Here is a 15656-nt window from a genome sequence, read left to right as displayed (position 1 = left end):
TTTTCTTGATCAAATTTACTATTTTTTTATAATGTCCCAAATTTAAAATCTTGCTTTCTTTTATTTGAAATAATTTAATACTTTTGCTATAGTTTATAATATTTTTTTTGTTGTTATATCTGAAAATAATTAAATTATATCAAAATATAAATATTAATAAATCTTTGAAATGTTTATTTAATTATATTTATCTATTTAATAATCCGATTTGGCAAATTTGAGAAAGACTACGTTACTTCATTTCCCGATCCCATGCCGCCTCCCTCCTCTCCCCGGACGTTTTTCTTCTCCGGTAACCTTGCTCGGCTCTGCCGTACCTGGTACTGCTCTCCGGCTGTTTTATCTATTCTTCCATCTTTTTTCATTGTTCAATACATTTTTCTACTATATCCGAAGTGAAAAATCGTCGCAGCGAGAGATGTTGGACTCGTTGAATGAGGTAATATTCTTGCAATTTATTTTCTGTTGGCGCTTTTCATTTTTTACCGTTCTTTGTTGCTTCTTAAATTTTTTCTTGCATTGTTCTGAATTAGAATCAGAACAGTATATATAGTAACTCATCTAACTCCATTCTTCGAAGTTTATTTTGTGTTTTACTTTTCTGTGTTATTGGATTTCATATCGTCTCTTCTTCGATCACTGTATTGGTTTAGGAACTTTTGTGTTAATTTCGTGTAGTCTGATTACTGTATTAATCAAGAAACAAAGAGAAGAACAATCAAAATTTTATAACTAAATCCCTTTCTACATTGTTAAACCCTTTCATCTTTTGTTTATAGTTTCTTAAAATTAAGTTTATAGATATCATTTTCACTTTTGAATTTTTTATTTTTTTTTATATAACTTTTATCATTGTTTATTATTTTTTAAAAGTCACTGTCAACTTTTGAAAAATAAAATTACTATTTTTCTTCAAAAGAAGCAAAGTAGATGTGTAACGTCGTTGTGGTTCGGAGTCATTTTGCTGACAAAAAAGGCCACCGAACAGGCTATGATTAGTTGTAAATGTTCAAATCGATATCGATTGTCGAAGAGAGCAACTCAGTTATCGATTGGTTAATTTTGGTTGGTTTTATTCTTTAGATGCTTTTAAAAGATTTCCATTCGAAACTTTTTTTTCATATCTACATCGACCAAGGTCTCCCTCTTCCTCTTCGCCTCCACGTTTATCATACTCACCCTTAATGCAAGGATAAGAAATTAACAAAAAAGAAAAATAGCCTTAACAAATGATGATCAAATAAAACTTAAACGAACATGTAGTTCGAGAGAATTCTTCATAAGGGAAAAGAAAAAAAAAAAAGGAGAGAGAGGTTACTGTATGCCCAAATTATTTTCTACAATTGTCCACAAAAAGAGAAAAAAAAGTTACAAACTAACTATGAACTTCCATTCAAAAATCTTATACAAAATATTCAAATATACTACAAAATGTATTATTGTAGTCTCTACCTGTTGTGAAGAGGATCTGGGCAAGAAGGAACAACTCTACTTGAGGTGGCAAAGAAGGAATCATTATTATTGAGTTTTGATGATGATCCAATTAATTCAAACTTCCTTTCTTCCATTCTCTCCTTCAACTTTCTAATTTCAAAAGCTTCATACTTCAAAATTGAAACACTTAACAACAACAAAATTATTATAAGAAACCTCACTAGTTCCCTCCTTGACATCGTTACCCCTCCATTCAATTTTTGAAATCTTGAGTGTGTGAGTGAGTGAGAGAGAGAGAGCAAGAGATGGGGTTTTTAAGAAGTTCAGAAGGATGGTTAATTTTTTAGAAAAATATTTGTGTTTTTTGTTCATTGGTAGTTGAGATTTTGAAGTATATTTGAATAGTTTTAAATATGGAGACAATGGTGTAAAGGAGAGGGGAAGAAGAGAGAATTAATTATAATTATTATAATGGGGTCTGTTGTTTAATTTATTTTAATTTTATGTGTCTCCTAATGTAGATAGCTATTGTTTCAATGTGTAATATGTGACAACAAAAAGTATTATATTATATTACTACATATTTTCAACATGCAACTTATTTTAATTATATGGATCCAATTATAGAAATTAAATTTTTCTTATTTTGAAAATAATTATTGTATGCATTGATGTTAGGGCAGCATGCTAGACCGAAACCTAATTAACTTTTGGATCATTTTTTTCCTACTGACTCTCCATTTGTTAACAATTATTAATTTTAAATTCAAATTCCAATCTCATTTTGTACATATTTTAGACTTTTTAATTATTTTAATTTTTGTATCAAACAAAACTAACAATTTTGGTCCATAACTTTAACATGTTTTTAACAAATTAAGGATGATGGAAAATGTACTAGTATATTAATATAAAGTGTCCTGAAAAGTTGACGTTATCGATCCGTAATAAAAACTGAGGGTTTGGATATTAGACTAACAAAGGCCACAGTTCTATGATTGAGTAGACATTATAGAAGAATAGGATGAGATGTTCCTTCATTTCGTATGCAAGTATCGATTTGTCTCTGTAAACTTTGAGTGTTATATAAATTAAAATCTTAAACTAATAATTATATATACTCTCTCAAGTGTATCAATTTACACCTTTCTCTAAATTTTATACAACTAATATCACTTATAATTTGAGTAAATTAAAATTTTCTAAATTCTATAAGTCAATCAATTTAGACCTTCCATGTCAATTTCCTTTGAAAATCATACTTGCATTCATTCTCAAACACGTGTAGACTTCTTCAAATATCGGTTTTCAAAATGAATTATTAGAGTAAATGCATGAACAATTTTCAAAGAAAATTCTATTCAAGAGTCTAAATTTATTCATTCAAATATATTTAGAGATCTAATTGATACAACAATTAGTATGTCAATGAAGTCATTTGATAATAATGTAAACTAATACACTTACAAAATTTCAAAGTCATACCTTCTCCTCCGTGAGATATGTTTATAGGTCCAAATCTTCCTAACAATGAAAAGACCAACCAAATGAAATGGAAAAATGCAAGAGGATAGATTAGAGATGGATGGATCCCATATGTTCTTGTAACAAGGTTAGTAAAATCTATCGAGACCTTATATATATAACATATAAGATGTTTTTTTCTTTTTTCAATTAATGAATGATATGGTTTTGCTAAACATGGCAAGTATTAGAGACCATTGGCCTCAAAGGAAGTTATATAGTTTGTAATCTACAATCTGTTTAACAAAAGTGGAGGGGAAGTTTAGTTTTCATACGGTAACAGTGAAGAGATATAGTTTGAGAATGACAGCAAGAGCTAACTGCAGCAAGAAGATACTGGCCACAATCAAAAACCATCTCTCACCGGCTGACTTTATGTGAGCTCGGAGATTGAGTGCCACAAATGTTGCTGACATGAACCCGGCCACACCTGCGATAACCCATCGGAAAATTTCCAATGGAACAACAGAGAGACACTGCAAATACAAAACGCAACACATTTGAGCATCTGACAAGTAGAGAAGTGTATATCGCGAGGTAAGCATTTGGGGTGTACCAATCAACTGGTTGATATCTTTCATGGTATCACAGAAATTAACACAAAAGGTCAAAGGGTACCGACATGTCGTAAAGAGATCAGGTAAACTTTTCATATTATTGTTGTTATGGAAGGAAACAGATTTTACAAGAAATAATGAGATATAAAAAATATATATACATAATGAGAATAGGCATGAACACAAAAACAAAACCAAGAGAATGTAACACAATACAAATTTAGGCCATGGGTAAGACAAGGACAGGTTATACAGTTTTTAAGAACATGGGATGGAGGATCGAACCTCCAATCTTAATGATAAAGTTATGTCAATTACTGATGAGCTAAGCTCAGTTGGATTTCTTTTCCTTTTTCCTTTTTTTTTTTAATTTAAAGGAAAGGGGAGGCAAGGGAGATTTCAAGAGAAACAAAAGAATATGCAATTTACAATAAGTAAAAGTATCGATCATGGACTGATTAGACTTACCAGTGCTGGGATGAATACAAACAAGGAGTAGCCATAGAGACATAAGAGCTGAACAAGGCCAGATGGCACCGAGAAGTACTTGAGGATTACATAAAGTCCAAGAGGAACAATTGTGACATATCCATAGAACAAACCAGCAGACCAGGTTACCAAATTTATGTCATAGTTCCAATCTTTCTTCTGTAACTTGTGTGCCAAGTATGTTACAAACGTTCCAATAGAAGCAGCCACAAATATCAAGGTAGTACATATCCAAAATGGTCCGTATCTGGGGAGAAAATGAAATTACAATCGTAGAAACTTCAGCATATAATAATTGATCCTCGAACAAAGTAATCAGGTATAATGATCAGCATTTACTAAGTCTAACTTCAGCTACTAACCTTCAGACGTATATGCATTCTGAAAGAATATTATAACTACAATCCTAGAAACTAGAAAGCATTACGGTAAGAGAAAATTTGGAAGCAGAAAATTGGAGAGAGTATTGAATGCTTTTTCCTTTTATCAAATTATTGACAGAACATTTGTGAATTTGTCATCTAGAGTAAAATTCATAGCTACACTAGAAAGTTAATGCCTTAATTCACTATTGTTTAGTTTTCTGCAAAGTAAATTGTCTACAGAAAATTCAAACCTCTATCCGAGGAAATTTCCATTTTAAATGTAGATATTTTAATATCATTCTTCCATAACAAGCTACAATTGGTGCTCAGTGAGATGACACGCATTTGTATAGTTACAGAAAAAACGCTTACAGATCTGGAGTGTCAGCTGTCCTTTCATTGAAAGTTCCTCTAAATGGAAAAAGTGAATCTTTGATTCTCTCTAGAACATCTGATGTATCAACATCAAAATATTGTTTGTAGGAAGAAACTGCGAAGGTCCGAAGCCAACCACCACCACCCTGTTGGGTGGATTCATCAGAGCCAGAGATAGGTTTTGAAAATGTATCTGCATCAGATAGATTTACCTATTAGCTCAAACTTAAAGCTTTATGACAATATATTGTAGAAGACAAGGTAAGATTTCTTAAAATATTAGGAGGAAATTATAATTTTTGTCTAATTTTCTATGAGATGAATAAGATTTTCTTAAATGGAAGAAACACCTATTAGTACTACAAATAGAAAATGAACTTCTGTACAAAAAAAGTAACCACCATGCTTAATGAGACATAAACTAGCAAAGCATACCGTTATACAGAAGTCAATGGTTGAACAAGTCTCAAAAGATGAAACCATTAATATAATGTGAAGTTCATTATTATCTAAAAATTCTTTTTGGTACAAGGTGGAAGAGTTGGTCTGTAAGTAATTAGGAACTATATTCTTGACGTAACCAAATTTTGAGTGGTCAGACCACCAAGGTCCCTGCTAACTAATTTGTACAACCATCCTCTCATCTGTTCTCTCATCAAATAGAGCAAGAGATAAAAGACAGTGCCTCTCAACCTAGGCCTACCTTAAAAGATAACATCTAATTTTTGTCTTGATCAGAAAAACACCTAAAGAGATTTAACAGTAGAATCACCTTCTCATATCTAGGTAGAAAACGTTAAAAATAATGTTGAGCTAAAAAACGAAAGAAAGATCTTAAATACCATCAGCATCACGAGGAGGTTGAGAACCACCCGAGATCTTTCCTTGAGTTCCCGAAGGAGGAAATGTTTGAAGATTTGAGTCTACAATAACAAATCAATCAGTTATCATCTTGAAACAAATAGCCAAAAAAAAAAAAAAAAAAAGACACAGTCAAGTGGGTCAAAATCAAACTCTAACACTTGATCTCCAACCTCATAATTTGTGATTAATCTAAAATACCACTTCAATATTTATATCTAAACCATTCCTACACTACAAGATCTTAGTCAAAAATCAAATTTTCATTCAACAATGCTTCTCGCCCAGTGAAAACTGAAATCGAATCCCTTCCCCATTTTCCATATTAATACTTACTTAGATCTACCACAGGTAAGCCAACTAATTGGTCTTCAAACCTCAGTCCAATTAACGTCAATTTTAGATCCTAAAGAACATAAACCTCCTATAAGAACCCTAAATTCTTTTTCCTATCTACATTTCTCCGGTAAACCAAAAGACCAGAAAAAATTCAACATTTTCGGAATTCATGTAGCCTATAATCCTAATCACACACAAAATTTAATATTAAATCTCAGAATCCATAAAACGGAGTCAGATAAAAGAAATTACTCACCGGTGAATTTAACGGTCATTTGTCCCTGATCTGGAACGGCCTAGGAATCAAAGAAGAGAGACAATGGAGAAATTAATCAAACTGAATCGGATTTGAGTACCTAGAATGTGATTCGAAGAAAAGTGGGTGCAGATTCGAGAGCTTAAAAAGGAAAAACGAAGAAGGCTTACGGGCACAGATCCAGAAACATTTTGGTTATCTATAGTCGTATAGTTACCACCGGACATCATCTTCTTTCGTCTTCTTTCTTCTTCTTTCTTCTTCTTTCTTCTTCTTTCTTCTTCTTCTTCTTCTTCTTCCTTCTCGGTGTTCTTAGAGATCTATCCTCATGGCTTCAGACTCAATCAGCTTTATTTTTTTTATTATTATTTATTTGTTAGTATTTTTTTTTTCTTTTTTGAGGTTATTAGTTAATACACTTTTTTCCTTTATGTTCCTTTATTTGCATTTTGACCCCTGACCTTAGTGCAAAAAGGCAATATTTTTGGGAAATATTGTTAAAATCGGTAGGACGGATAACTTTGAAACAAGTTGAGGTATACTCGTCTTGGAGGAAAATGTCTCTGTCAAAATTGAGGTAAAGCTTAGTTTCATAGTATTGGCATGACTTTCGTTCTTGAAAGTCAAAGGTTTAGTTCTCGTTTTCTCTAACAATTTTTTTTTTACAATTAAACTATGCTCATTTTGGAGAAAAATGTCATTGTTAAAATTGAGCTAGAGCTTAGCTTAATATTGAAAGTTGTTCAAATTTAGTCGGTAACTACGTTGATTTGGTAATGGTTTCAATTTTTTTCTATCTTATCATAAATATGTTTGACAATTATTTTATTTAATAGTTCGATACACGTGTGATTTTAAGAAAGTTGAATTAAAAAACTTTTCATCTCCAACCTTTTCCCAATAAATCATAGCTTTTGATCTATTTTGTAAACTCGAAAAACTTACCCACAATAATGTTCCTTGAAATTTGATGTTTTCCCCTATCTTATTGGAAATAGATAAAATTCTGATATTGACAGATATCTCTATAAATAAATTTACTTATTCATGAATAAGTAAGTTGTTTTTAATCTTAAAAGAGATTATAGATATTGTTATTAGTATTCATATTCATATTGGACTAGATAGATGACATTTCTATATCTTATGATTGTTTATGTAAGATGTTGGAGATATTCATGGATATTTAGTATCGATGTTTAAGTCTTCAATTTACGGATATATCAACAAATATATCAATAGATCGACAAGTATTGTCATCTTTAATTTACTTTGAAACACAAGAATCAATAATCCACGAAGATAAATTATTACAAAAAAAAGATGAGGGATCCTAATTGCCTAAGAAACATAAAGATTATCGAATAAAGTATTGGTTCGTAATGGTAGCGATTTAATGATTGCTCCATATGGAAGAAAACTAAGCTTAGAGATGTTTGTTCTTAAACAAACCAAGATTGAAGTTGAACTAACCAAATACTAAATCAAACTAAAATGGCTTATTTTAACGTAATTCAAACTAACCGAACCAAAAAGATCTACAACAAAAGCATTCGTACCTCAAAATTGAATCAAACATTAACCCATGAATGATTGAACCAAATATTATTAAGTTCCAATTTTGTTATATGGTTTATACTTAGAATTTAGTTCTCGTGGTTTGATAGAACCCTCGTAAGTAGTCCTTCCAATGACAAAATTCGGACTTTTAAAACCATAGATACCAATCTCGTAATAATACACAAGATATACAGGGAATCCAAGAGTTACCTATATATCAACAGACAGATAAAGATTGAGAAAGATTCCAACCATGAAGGGTAATTTTTGGAGTGACACCAAGAGGGGCCTCAAAAGAGAGATTGATGGACATAGCCTCACCAGGAACTAGGGAAAAATAGTTATCTGAGTAGCGAACAGGCAGAATTCTTGTATCCCCTTCTTCATTCTCCTCTGCCTTGGAATCATGGACCTCAAGGTGAAGAAAGAATGCGACTCCAACATCATTCCCGTTGGTTTCAACTAACCTTGAACCGTTGTTTTCGATACTTCTACGTCTCCAGATCTTGGAAAAGAAACTAGTGCTGCATTTTTCATTGGTTTGTTCTTTGTTTTCAAGAAGCAAAGAATTTGAATCTAAATCTCCTTGGCCTTGGCTGTTTATAAAGTTGTTCTTGTAGGTTAAACTTGAAGATTCTGCATTCTTTGAATTGTTCTGAACATTCATTCTGACTTCATAGCTGGATCCTTTTACATTAACCTTAGATGTAACCTGAATGGGTACGTTAATCTTTCTGTAAGGCTCCAACTTCTTGTAATCTCCACCGGATTGATGCAACCAGTAGAAGTTTCTCGAGATGATACCGTCGTTTGAGACCTCGTATAGCTTGAGAAGAAGAAAGTAGACAGGCTTGGAATTTTCGTATGTCGGATACTCCATCTCAGCAATGGACAACGTCTGCTTCGGAGGCAAGGAGAGTTTCTCAAAAACTTTAAAATACGGGCACATCCCTTCAAGGTCCCACACGGAGGCTTCAATGGCAACACCAGATATCTCATTCGACGTAGTGTTTACGACCTGTTCAAGGCAGTGATGAAAACATCTCACAGTTAAGTTGAGAAATACAGACAGAAAACATACAAGTTAAATCTTGGGATTCCCATGGTTACAAGAATATAGGAAATGATGAGGATAAATATATAGTTTATGCCCCTTTGCTATCAGCCCGTCTAAATAAAATTGAAGCCTTTAACATAACAAGCGAAATCGGAGTTCTTCTCAAAAGACCCATCTTTCCCCATCATGTTGTTTCTTGTTCCAAACCAAAAGAGGTAGTGTGTTGCTATTAGGTGACCAACAAACGTAAAAGTTTAAGCTAATGGATTAAGGTGATTAAATTAAATCATATCAATATTTTAACCTTCTCTCACTTGTGGGCCTAGTAATTTGAAGGAAGATCAATAAGTGAAAATCAATATTAAATCGATGAAAATATGACTTCATAAGATATAACGCAAGACATATTGCTCTCTTACCGAGCTAAATCATAAATCAATCCATAAGCTTAAACTAATAGGTTAGCTTTAGATAGACTTAATTATATGAATGTTTCAATAGTCACAATATTAGAAAAACCTGCCTCAATGCGGTATGTGCTTAGATTCAGCTGGACATGGATAGGTTCCGCAGCACAACGACATCCAAAGAAGCCTGCTGTTTGGTCGAGGAGATGGTCATAAAACTGACCTCTTAGACCTGTCCAAGGATTTTGTGTTTTCCAGATCAGGAAACCAGTGTACTTCTTCCACATTCGGCTGTTCCAGCCTTCGATTAGAGCTCGATATTGGATGTAATTAGCAAGCTGAGCCTGTAAGTTTTGAATGTTAGTAAATAGGAAAGAAAAAAAACGCATGGCACTACTTTAATTCACTAACTTCCTTTTCACCTTCAAACAAAAGTCGTCAAGATCTTTTGGAGAACCGTAAAGTTCAATCTGACTCTGAACATGACCTGGTTTAGAATAGGGGATGTATTTATGGTAATCCCAAATGGGGTTTGGTACTTCTTCTACATATCCAGAGGGTAGTTTGTTAACCAATGGAATTTGCCATCCTTCAGGAGGCATTGTGGCTCGGATGGTAGCGGCAACAGGCATGCCTACAGAACCAACCTCGGGATTGAATCCATACTTGTAAAAATCATCCTTAAAAAAGTTTTCAGGGTACTGGATCTCATAAGGACCATCAGTGAAGTTTCCTTTCCCATCTGCAAACCCATCCCACATGGATCCTTGTACGTAAATGCGAGTACCATCTAGATATTCGCTCGGATCTTCCGGTGTTAATGATGAAACACTCATCCACTGGTTATTTTTGCTTGATACTTGAAAATGGGGATGAAGTTTCAAGTCGTCTTGTAAAGCAGCGTTGATATCCAGTGGTGGAACTTGTTCATTTCCACCAACCCAAAGAGCAAGACTGGGGTGGTTCCTCAAAAGCTTAACTGTGTCTCTTGCACAAAGCAAGAAAAGATCATGATCCAGAGGACCATCAGGATTTGATTTCGGATCACCACGTCCATCAACATCTCCAGTGATCCAAAATTCTTGCCATACCTACAGTAATTTATTCCGCAGTCGCGATCATCATTACTATTTCAATCTTAGTTTAGAAAAACTACAAAGTAAATCCAAAAATTAATTAAGTATATAAGAAAACAAATGATGAAGGAGCTTGATTTGATATGAAAGAGAGAGAGAGAACTCACTTATCCAGAATTGAAAAGGAGCCATAACTTACCAACAAGCCATAGATGTCACAATAATGATAAAATTCTGGCCTCTCTGCCAAACCACCACCCCAACAACGAATCATGTTAAAATTCATATCTGCATGAAACTTAATGTCCGTATGATAACGTTTTTCTGAAAGTCGAAGCAACCCATCAGATAATATCCAATTGCCACCACGAATAAATATAGGCTGCCCATTGACCTTGAACAGCCTGCAGAGAAGGAACAAACAATCTAACTAAAAGAAAACTTCATCAAACATAGGTGTGAAATTAGCATAAACGGTACCTTCCACCAGTTGTAGGATCAATATGACTTTCTATTTTACGAAAACCAAAATCATGACTCCAGGAATCAGACTCTCCAAATCCATCTACGTCAATCGATATAACAACGTTATATAAGTATTGCTTTCCCATTCCATTTGGCCACCACAGATTGGGCTTGTAGAAATAGAGCTGTCATTCACCAAATCACATGAGCTAAAGGTTTAAGCCTACTTATGTGTAATGGCTTGTATCTCAGTGAACTATTTGTAGTTTAACCATTGGACTTCAAAGAATAACATAGTAACCTAAAGTAAATTTAGAATTCCCAAGTTCCATTACTCGAAGACTTAGCAAATATCTAGAGGGCAAAGAATGTGAAGTAAAAGGTAATTTCATTATTATATTTTAAGTAGGTACTTAAGTAGCTTGGCTCTTCCAACCCATAGCTGGCTTTTGGGGTGTGGCTCTCCAAGGTGCTTAAGTACTTAACACTATCACTGGAAAAGTTTTTCTATGGTTTGAGCACCACCAAGAGCAGGTGCAAAACTTGAAAATTTCATTAATCTGTCTTTGAAAGCCAGCTTTGAAGTACTTGAAGCCTCTTAGGAACTAATGGGGAAATGAAATCATGACATGAGACCTCTGATACCTCGATTTATACAAAAATATTGAAGACAGATAAAGAGATTAAAAAAATTGTCAAAGAAAGATGTAAGTTGTAATCACCAACCTGAGGATAAGTGTACTGTATGGTTGATCCAGCAGGAACAGACACCTTCTGAGCCTGAAGATGCTCAACCAAGCAAATATTGCCTTCTAGTTCGGTGGTCACTTGAATTTTCACAGAACAGTCGGCAACCCAAGAGCTTCTGTTTTGAATCTCTATAGTAGCATGCAAGTAAACTCTCTTATAATCGTCAAAAAATGTTGATACCAAATGAGGATCAATAATCTTCACTGGCTGTTTGAAAAAGTAAGCATCACCATGAAACATTCAAACGTTAGACACAATCAGAAATGTTTTTCATAGAAGAGAAGATCAACAATAGCATACTAACGAGATGAAAAGTCAACCCAATCATAATGCTGTACCAAATAGTCAGAGCATTCAGTGAAATTAATGGAATAGAACAAATCTAATAGGTCGTTTGTCTATTTGACCATTGTACTATAAAAAGTTAAGTTTCTAATAAATCCATAGATTATTTTTATTCTGTCCCTAGTATGTCCCAATTGTTATCTCCATTGGTTTAACATTTATGTGCACGGACTCATGATGCATGCCACAGTGAGCTAGTTTTGAGCAGTTAAAGCATTTGGTAATGTAAATATAAAAATAAAAGTAACAATCAACATTAAGACCTATTAGACACAAAACTAAACTTATCAAAAGTTGAAGTACAGGAATTAAACCAACACAACCTTGAGTGTTTACGCATCTATTAAAAACTTTAGCAATGAGTTGGGTTTTCAAATGAATTTAGAATTTTGTTAATGTCAATGGTGTGGGTTGAAATAATTTTTTGTGGAAGGTGTAGGGACTCAAAAAGAAAAATTAAAAAACGTGGCTAAAACAACACATTTGAACAATTCAAGACCAAAATGGAATAAGTATGAAAGTTTGCATACTAAAATAAGATTAAAACCAAAATATTGTTGTGGAAAACAATGTTTTTACAAATTGGATAGGAGGCGTGCTGCAAATGAAACTCACCCCAGTCCTAGAAATTGATACTTCATCCCATATGCCAGTGTTTCGATCCCTGTAGCAACACAAATACAAAAATGCATTGTATACACAGAATTTTGCAATTATTAGCCATTGTAGTCCTACCCGTGAATGAGTATTCGTGCAATAGAAGTTTAAACTTATTTACAGTCTGAAGTATAGCCAGATATTGTATTTAAAAGTAAAAAATGGAAATATTAGTGATACATGAATCTGAATTAACTATACAGGCAATATATAAATGTAAGTAAGCCATTGGACACTGATAAAGTCATAAATTTTGTGTCAGAATTAACTTTGTTCATTTTGTTACTATCCTACGCACACAATTTTCATGCTTTCATCTCTTTACTGCAATGAGAAAAATATTTACCATATTCTACTTTTTTTTTATACTCATGACTCGTGAGTATCTAAACCAGCTAACACACACCTAAACTAATCTCACGGGACAAGAGTATATACATTTTATCCTCTACCCCACCATGCAAAAACCCAAACAGTAAGATTTGAGATGAAAATTCATGCACCTAAGATTAAATATTTAAGGGAAAAACTTTTGCTTATCATTTTTCTAAACGACCGGCTATTTATTCGTCTAATGGCCTCTCCTAAATTGAACATGCTAAACTTAATTTGATAAGTCAATGCTTCTTTGGCTTGAATCCTTGAATGTCGATATCCATATTCTAACAGGGATCTATTTTTACTTTTCACCAAATCTGATATGAAAACCTGGTTCATTTCAAAACCACATTACTCTGCCCGTCAGTAGATAGATCTAAGACATTTTTGTACAATAGTACTATAGTTGATTGTGTATCTAGTAAATAGAATGATGCGCAGAAGCGTTTCACAACTTCTATTTTTTTAAAAAAAAAAGTCTGATTATTGCCCAAAAGCAGCAGCAAACGTAGGTATCATGCAAAATATAATCATTGAAGAGATAAAGGAACAAGAATTCTACATTTAATCTCACCTTATAGGAGTCATCCAATCCCATCCCTCTACATATTGTGCGGCGACATCTTTTCCAATCTAATTTGGGATATAAAACATCAGGCAGCGATAGAACATCTAACGGCTAAATTCTTAGGATGTCTCCTACATATGTGTAAAAGACTTTGATGCACCTTCAGAAGGAAAAAGAAAAAAAAAAAAAAAAATCAGTCCTAGAAGAAGGAAAAATTACATACCTCATGATCACCACCCTGACCTCCCTTGTCTGGAATTCTGCCAGGATGATCCGGAGGGTGAACAAGAACTGCTAGTAAATTTGTGCCATCAGGATGCAAAACTTCAGAGACATCAAGAGAATGTCGTCTAAACATCCCTTTTGGCAGGACCTTTTTGTGACCATTTATGTACACTTCAGCAGAGTAATTTATAGCACGGAAATTCAGGTCCAAGTGCTGAGATTCGGACTGCAAGTTGAGCATAAGCCCAGAAGGCAATAAACAAGGAGAATTGGTTCAAGAAGCATAACTGACAGGGGAAAGCCTATGTTGCATGTTCAAGTAAATCTGTGAAGAGTTGTGAAGAACTTACCAGCTTACATTGAAAAGTTGTGAAGAACCAAAAAGTATAATACTCTCTTCCAGAATCAGCGATATCAATTATCGTTTCATTCGCTAAACCATAAAACGGATCAGGAACAACTTTGTTCTTTACCAATGTCCCCAATACACTGCCAAGCACAAATTAATCAGGATTAAAATTTCTAATCAATTCTATTAACTTCACAACTGAAAATTTCTAGGAAACAAATAAGAAGTTTCCATTTCTCCTATTCGGGGTCAAAACTCCTAGTCTAAATGGGGTCTACGAGACATTGGCACCAGTCAAAAAGACCTAATTATAGTTCAATTCTAAGCCTATGGTCTCTGTTTGGATCCAACTCAGAATCACAGCAGCCATAAGGATGGGGAAATCAATTTCAAAATGAATTACAAGAAAAAGAGAGTAAAAGGTGAAGGGAAGAGAGAATTACGTTCCAGGTACTGCGGCCTCCATCCAAGGCGAAGAAGGGGTGATCGAGGGAGGGTGAGTGGTAGTAAGCTGAGTACCAGTGAGCTCGACCTCCGTCGACCTCGCCGCAAGCCAACCGGAATTGAGCTTCACCTTGTTACCCATTTCCGCCATTGTTAAAGTGAAAGGAAAAACCAAGAGGATGAATGAAGAAAATGGAAAGGAGGATCAAGGGGATAGTTGGAAACTTGAAAATGGCAATTGGGTTTACTGAAAAAGAGGATTTTTAACTCAAAGTTTCCATGATTGAGAGCCTCATTGTTAGAGAATGTTGCAGTGAAAGTCACGCTATATATTTAATAAAGTTTTCTTTTGTAGATTTATTAGTTGAAAGACGTTGTAAACTTATACATCAAATTTCATTATCAAAAAGTCTAAAATTCTTTACTTTAAACAATTTTAGGACAAGAGAATTCCTCTAATCCTCCAATCTAAAGATTATTCTAAGTTGAGTAAGATCCATTTTAGTTGATAATCAAATTTTTAGTTCTTGAAAACTTTTTTTTTGTTTGGTAGTTAAAAAAAACAATCTTTCTAATTCATTTATTTTAATTTTGTTGTTATTAGAATTTCAACTATAACATTGCCTCCTTTTTTAGTATTATACAGTAGTTTATTAAATGAATTTCATTGTTTATATTATTTATATTATAACTTTATCATCATCGTATTTAGACCAAAACAATCCGTTTGAATGGACAAGGAATAAATAGACAAAAAGGTGAAACTATACATATAAGAATATGGTTTAAATTTAAAGATTTAAAAACAATTGAGTACTAAAAGAGTAAGGTATGATTCTTCTAAACCATCTTCTTCTTTCAAACACATTATAGAAGTAGAAGAATAGGCGTGATTTTAGAATTAGAATAACGTGATTGTTGATAGTGGGAGTTGTACTAATGTTGTTGGTACTTTTTTTAGGACAACAATTGCCAAGATGGTGGATTGAACTCTTGACTTCTAGAGTGGAGGTTATGTCAATGTCACTGAATCAAACTCATTTTTGCAAACGTCGTTAGTACATTACTTGTTAATAGATCTCGACGATACAAAACTCTAGTGGTGAACAATAAGGAGGAAGTGAGAGACAATAGACAAAGTCTCGTGTCCTTTATACTAGATGATACAATGATAA

General features: G+C 33.6%; 2 protein-coding genes across 3 annotated transcripts; both read right to left on the bottom strand.

Annotated features, from left to right (window-relative positions):
• Positions 1-3047: 3047 nt before the first annotated feature.
• LOC103492175 (uncharacterized) lies at positions 3048-6581 on the bottom strand. The gene is made up of 6 exons (XM_008452430.3): positions 6371-6581; positions 6201-6240; positions 5587-5667; positions 4742-4937; positions 3984-4251; positions 3048-3434 (listed from the first exon to the last, which is right to left on the bottom strand). The coding sequence occupies exons 1-6, from the start codon at positions 6428-6430 to the stop codon at positions 3228-3230; spliced, it is 852 nt and encodes a 283-aa protein (XP_008450652.1). The 5' UTR covers positions 6431-6581; the 3' UTR covers positions 3048-3227.
• Positions 6582-7778: 1197 nt separating this feature from the next.
• On the bottom strand, positions 7779-14798 carry LOC103492174 (mannosylglycoprotein endo-beta-mannosidase). 2 transcript variants are annotated; one of them, XM_008452429.3, is made up of 11 exons: positions 14481-14798; positions 14039-14177; positions 13687-13914; positions 13470-13528; positions 12476-12524; positions 11492-11722; positions 10781-10950; positions 10500-10704; positions 9647-10315; positions 9341-9568; positions 7779-8778 (listed from the first exon to the last, which is right to left on the bottom strand). In XM_008452429.3, exons 1-11 carry the CDS (start codon positions 14630-14632, stop codon positions 7978-7980), a joined length of 2931 nt encoding a protein of 976 aa, XP_008450651.2. In that variant the 5' UTR covers positions 14633-14798; the 3' UTR covers positions 7779-7977. The 2 variants fall into 2 exon arrangements, with proteins under 2 accessions (XP_008450651.2, XP_050937219.1); XM_051081262.1 differs by lacking the exons at positions 14039-14177; positions 14481-14798 and having other exon boundaries at positions 13470-13623; positions 13707-13856.
• Between the last annotated feature and the right edge of the window lie 858 nt (positions 14799-15656).

Source organism: Cucumis melo, chromosome 2 (assembly GCF_025177605.1).
Source record: "Cucumis melo cultivar AY chromosome 2, USDA_Cmelo_AY_1.0, whole genome shotgun sequence".
Classification (NCBI taxonomy): Eukaryota; Viridiplantae; Streptophyta; class Magnoliopsida; order Cucurbitales; family Cucurbitaceae; genus Cucumis; species Cucumis melo.
This window is presented reverse-complemented; position numbering and strand designations above follow the sequence as displayed.

Bases quoted from the DNA above. Each gene is read 5' to 3' on its own strand.
- LOC103492174 (XM_008452429.3), bottom strand. From the start codon at position 14,632: ATGGCGGAAATGGGTAACAAGGTGAAGCTCAATTCCGGTTGGCTTGCG. The intron at 10,951-11,491 runs GTTGGTGATTAC...GGTGAATGACAG, and splicing joins TACAGTACACTTATCCTCAG to CTCTATTTCTACAAGCCCAA. The intron at 10,316-10,499 runs GTAAGTTATGGC...AAATTACTGTAG, and splicing joins GTGACATCTATGGCTTGTTG to GTATGGCAAGAATTTTGGAT.
- LOC103492175 (XM_008452430.3), bottom strand. From the start codon at position 6,430: ATGATGTCCGGTGGTAACTATACGACTATAGATAACCAAAATGTTTCT. The intron at 4,252-4,741 runs GTAAGCGTTTTT...TTTTCTCCCCAG, and splicing joins ACAGCTGACACTCCAGATCT to ATACGGACCATTTTGGATAT. The intron at 3,435-3,983 runs GTAAGTCTAATC...TTGTATTTGCAG, and splicing joins TTGTATTCATCCCAGCACTG to TGTCTCTCTGTTGTTCCATT.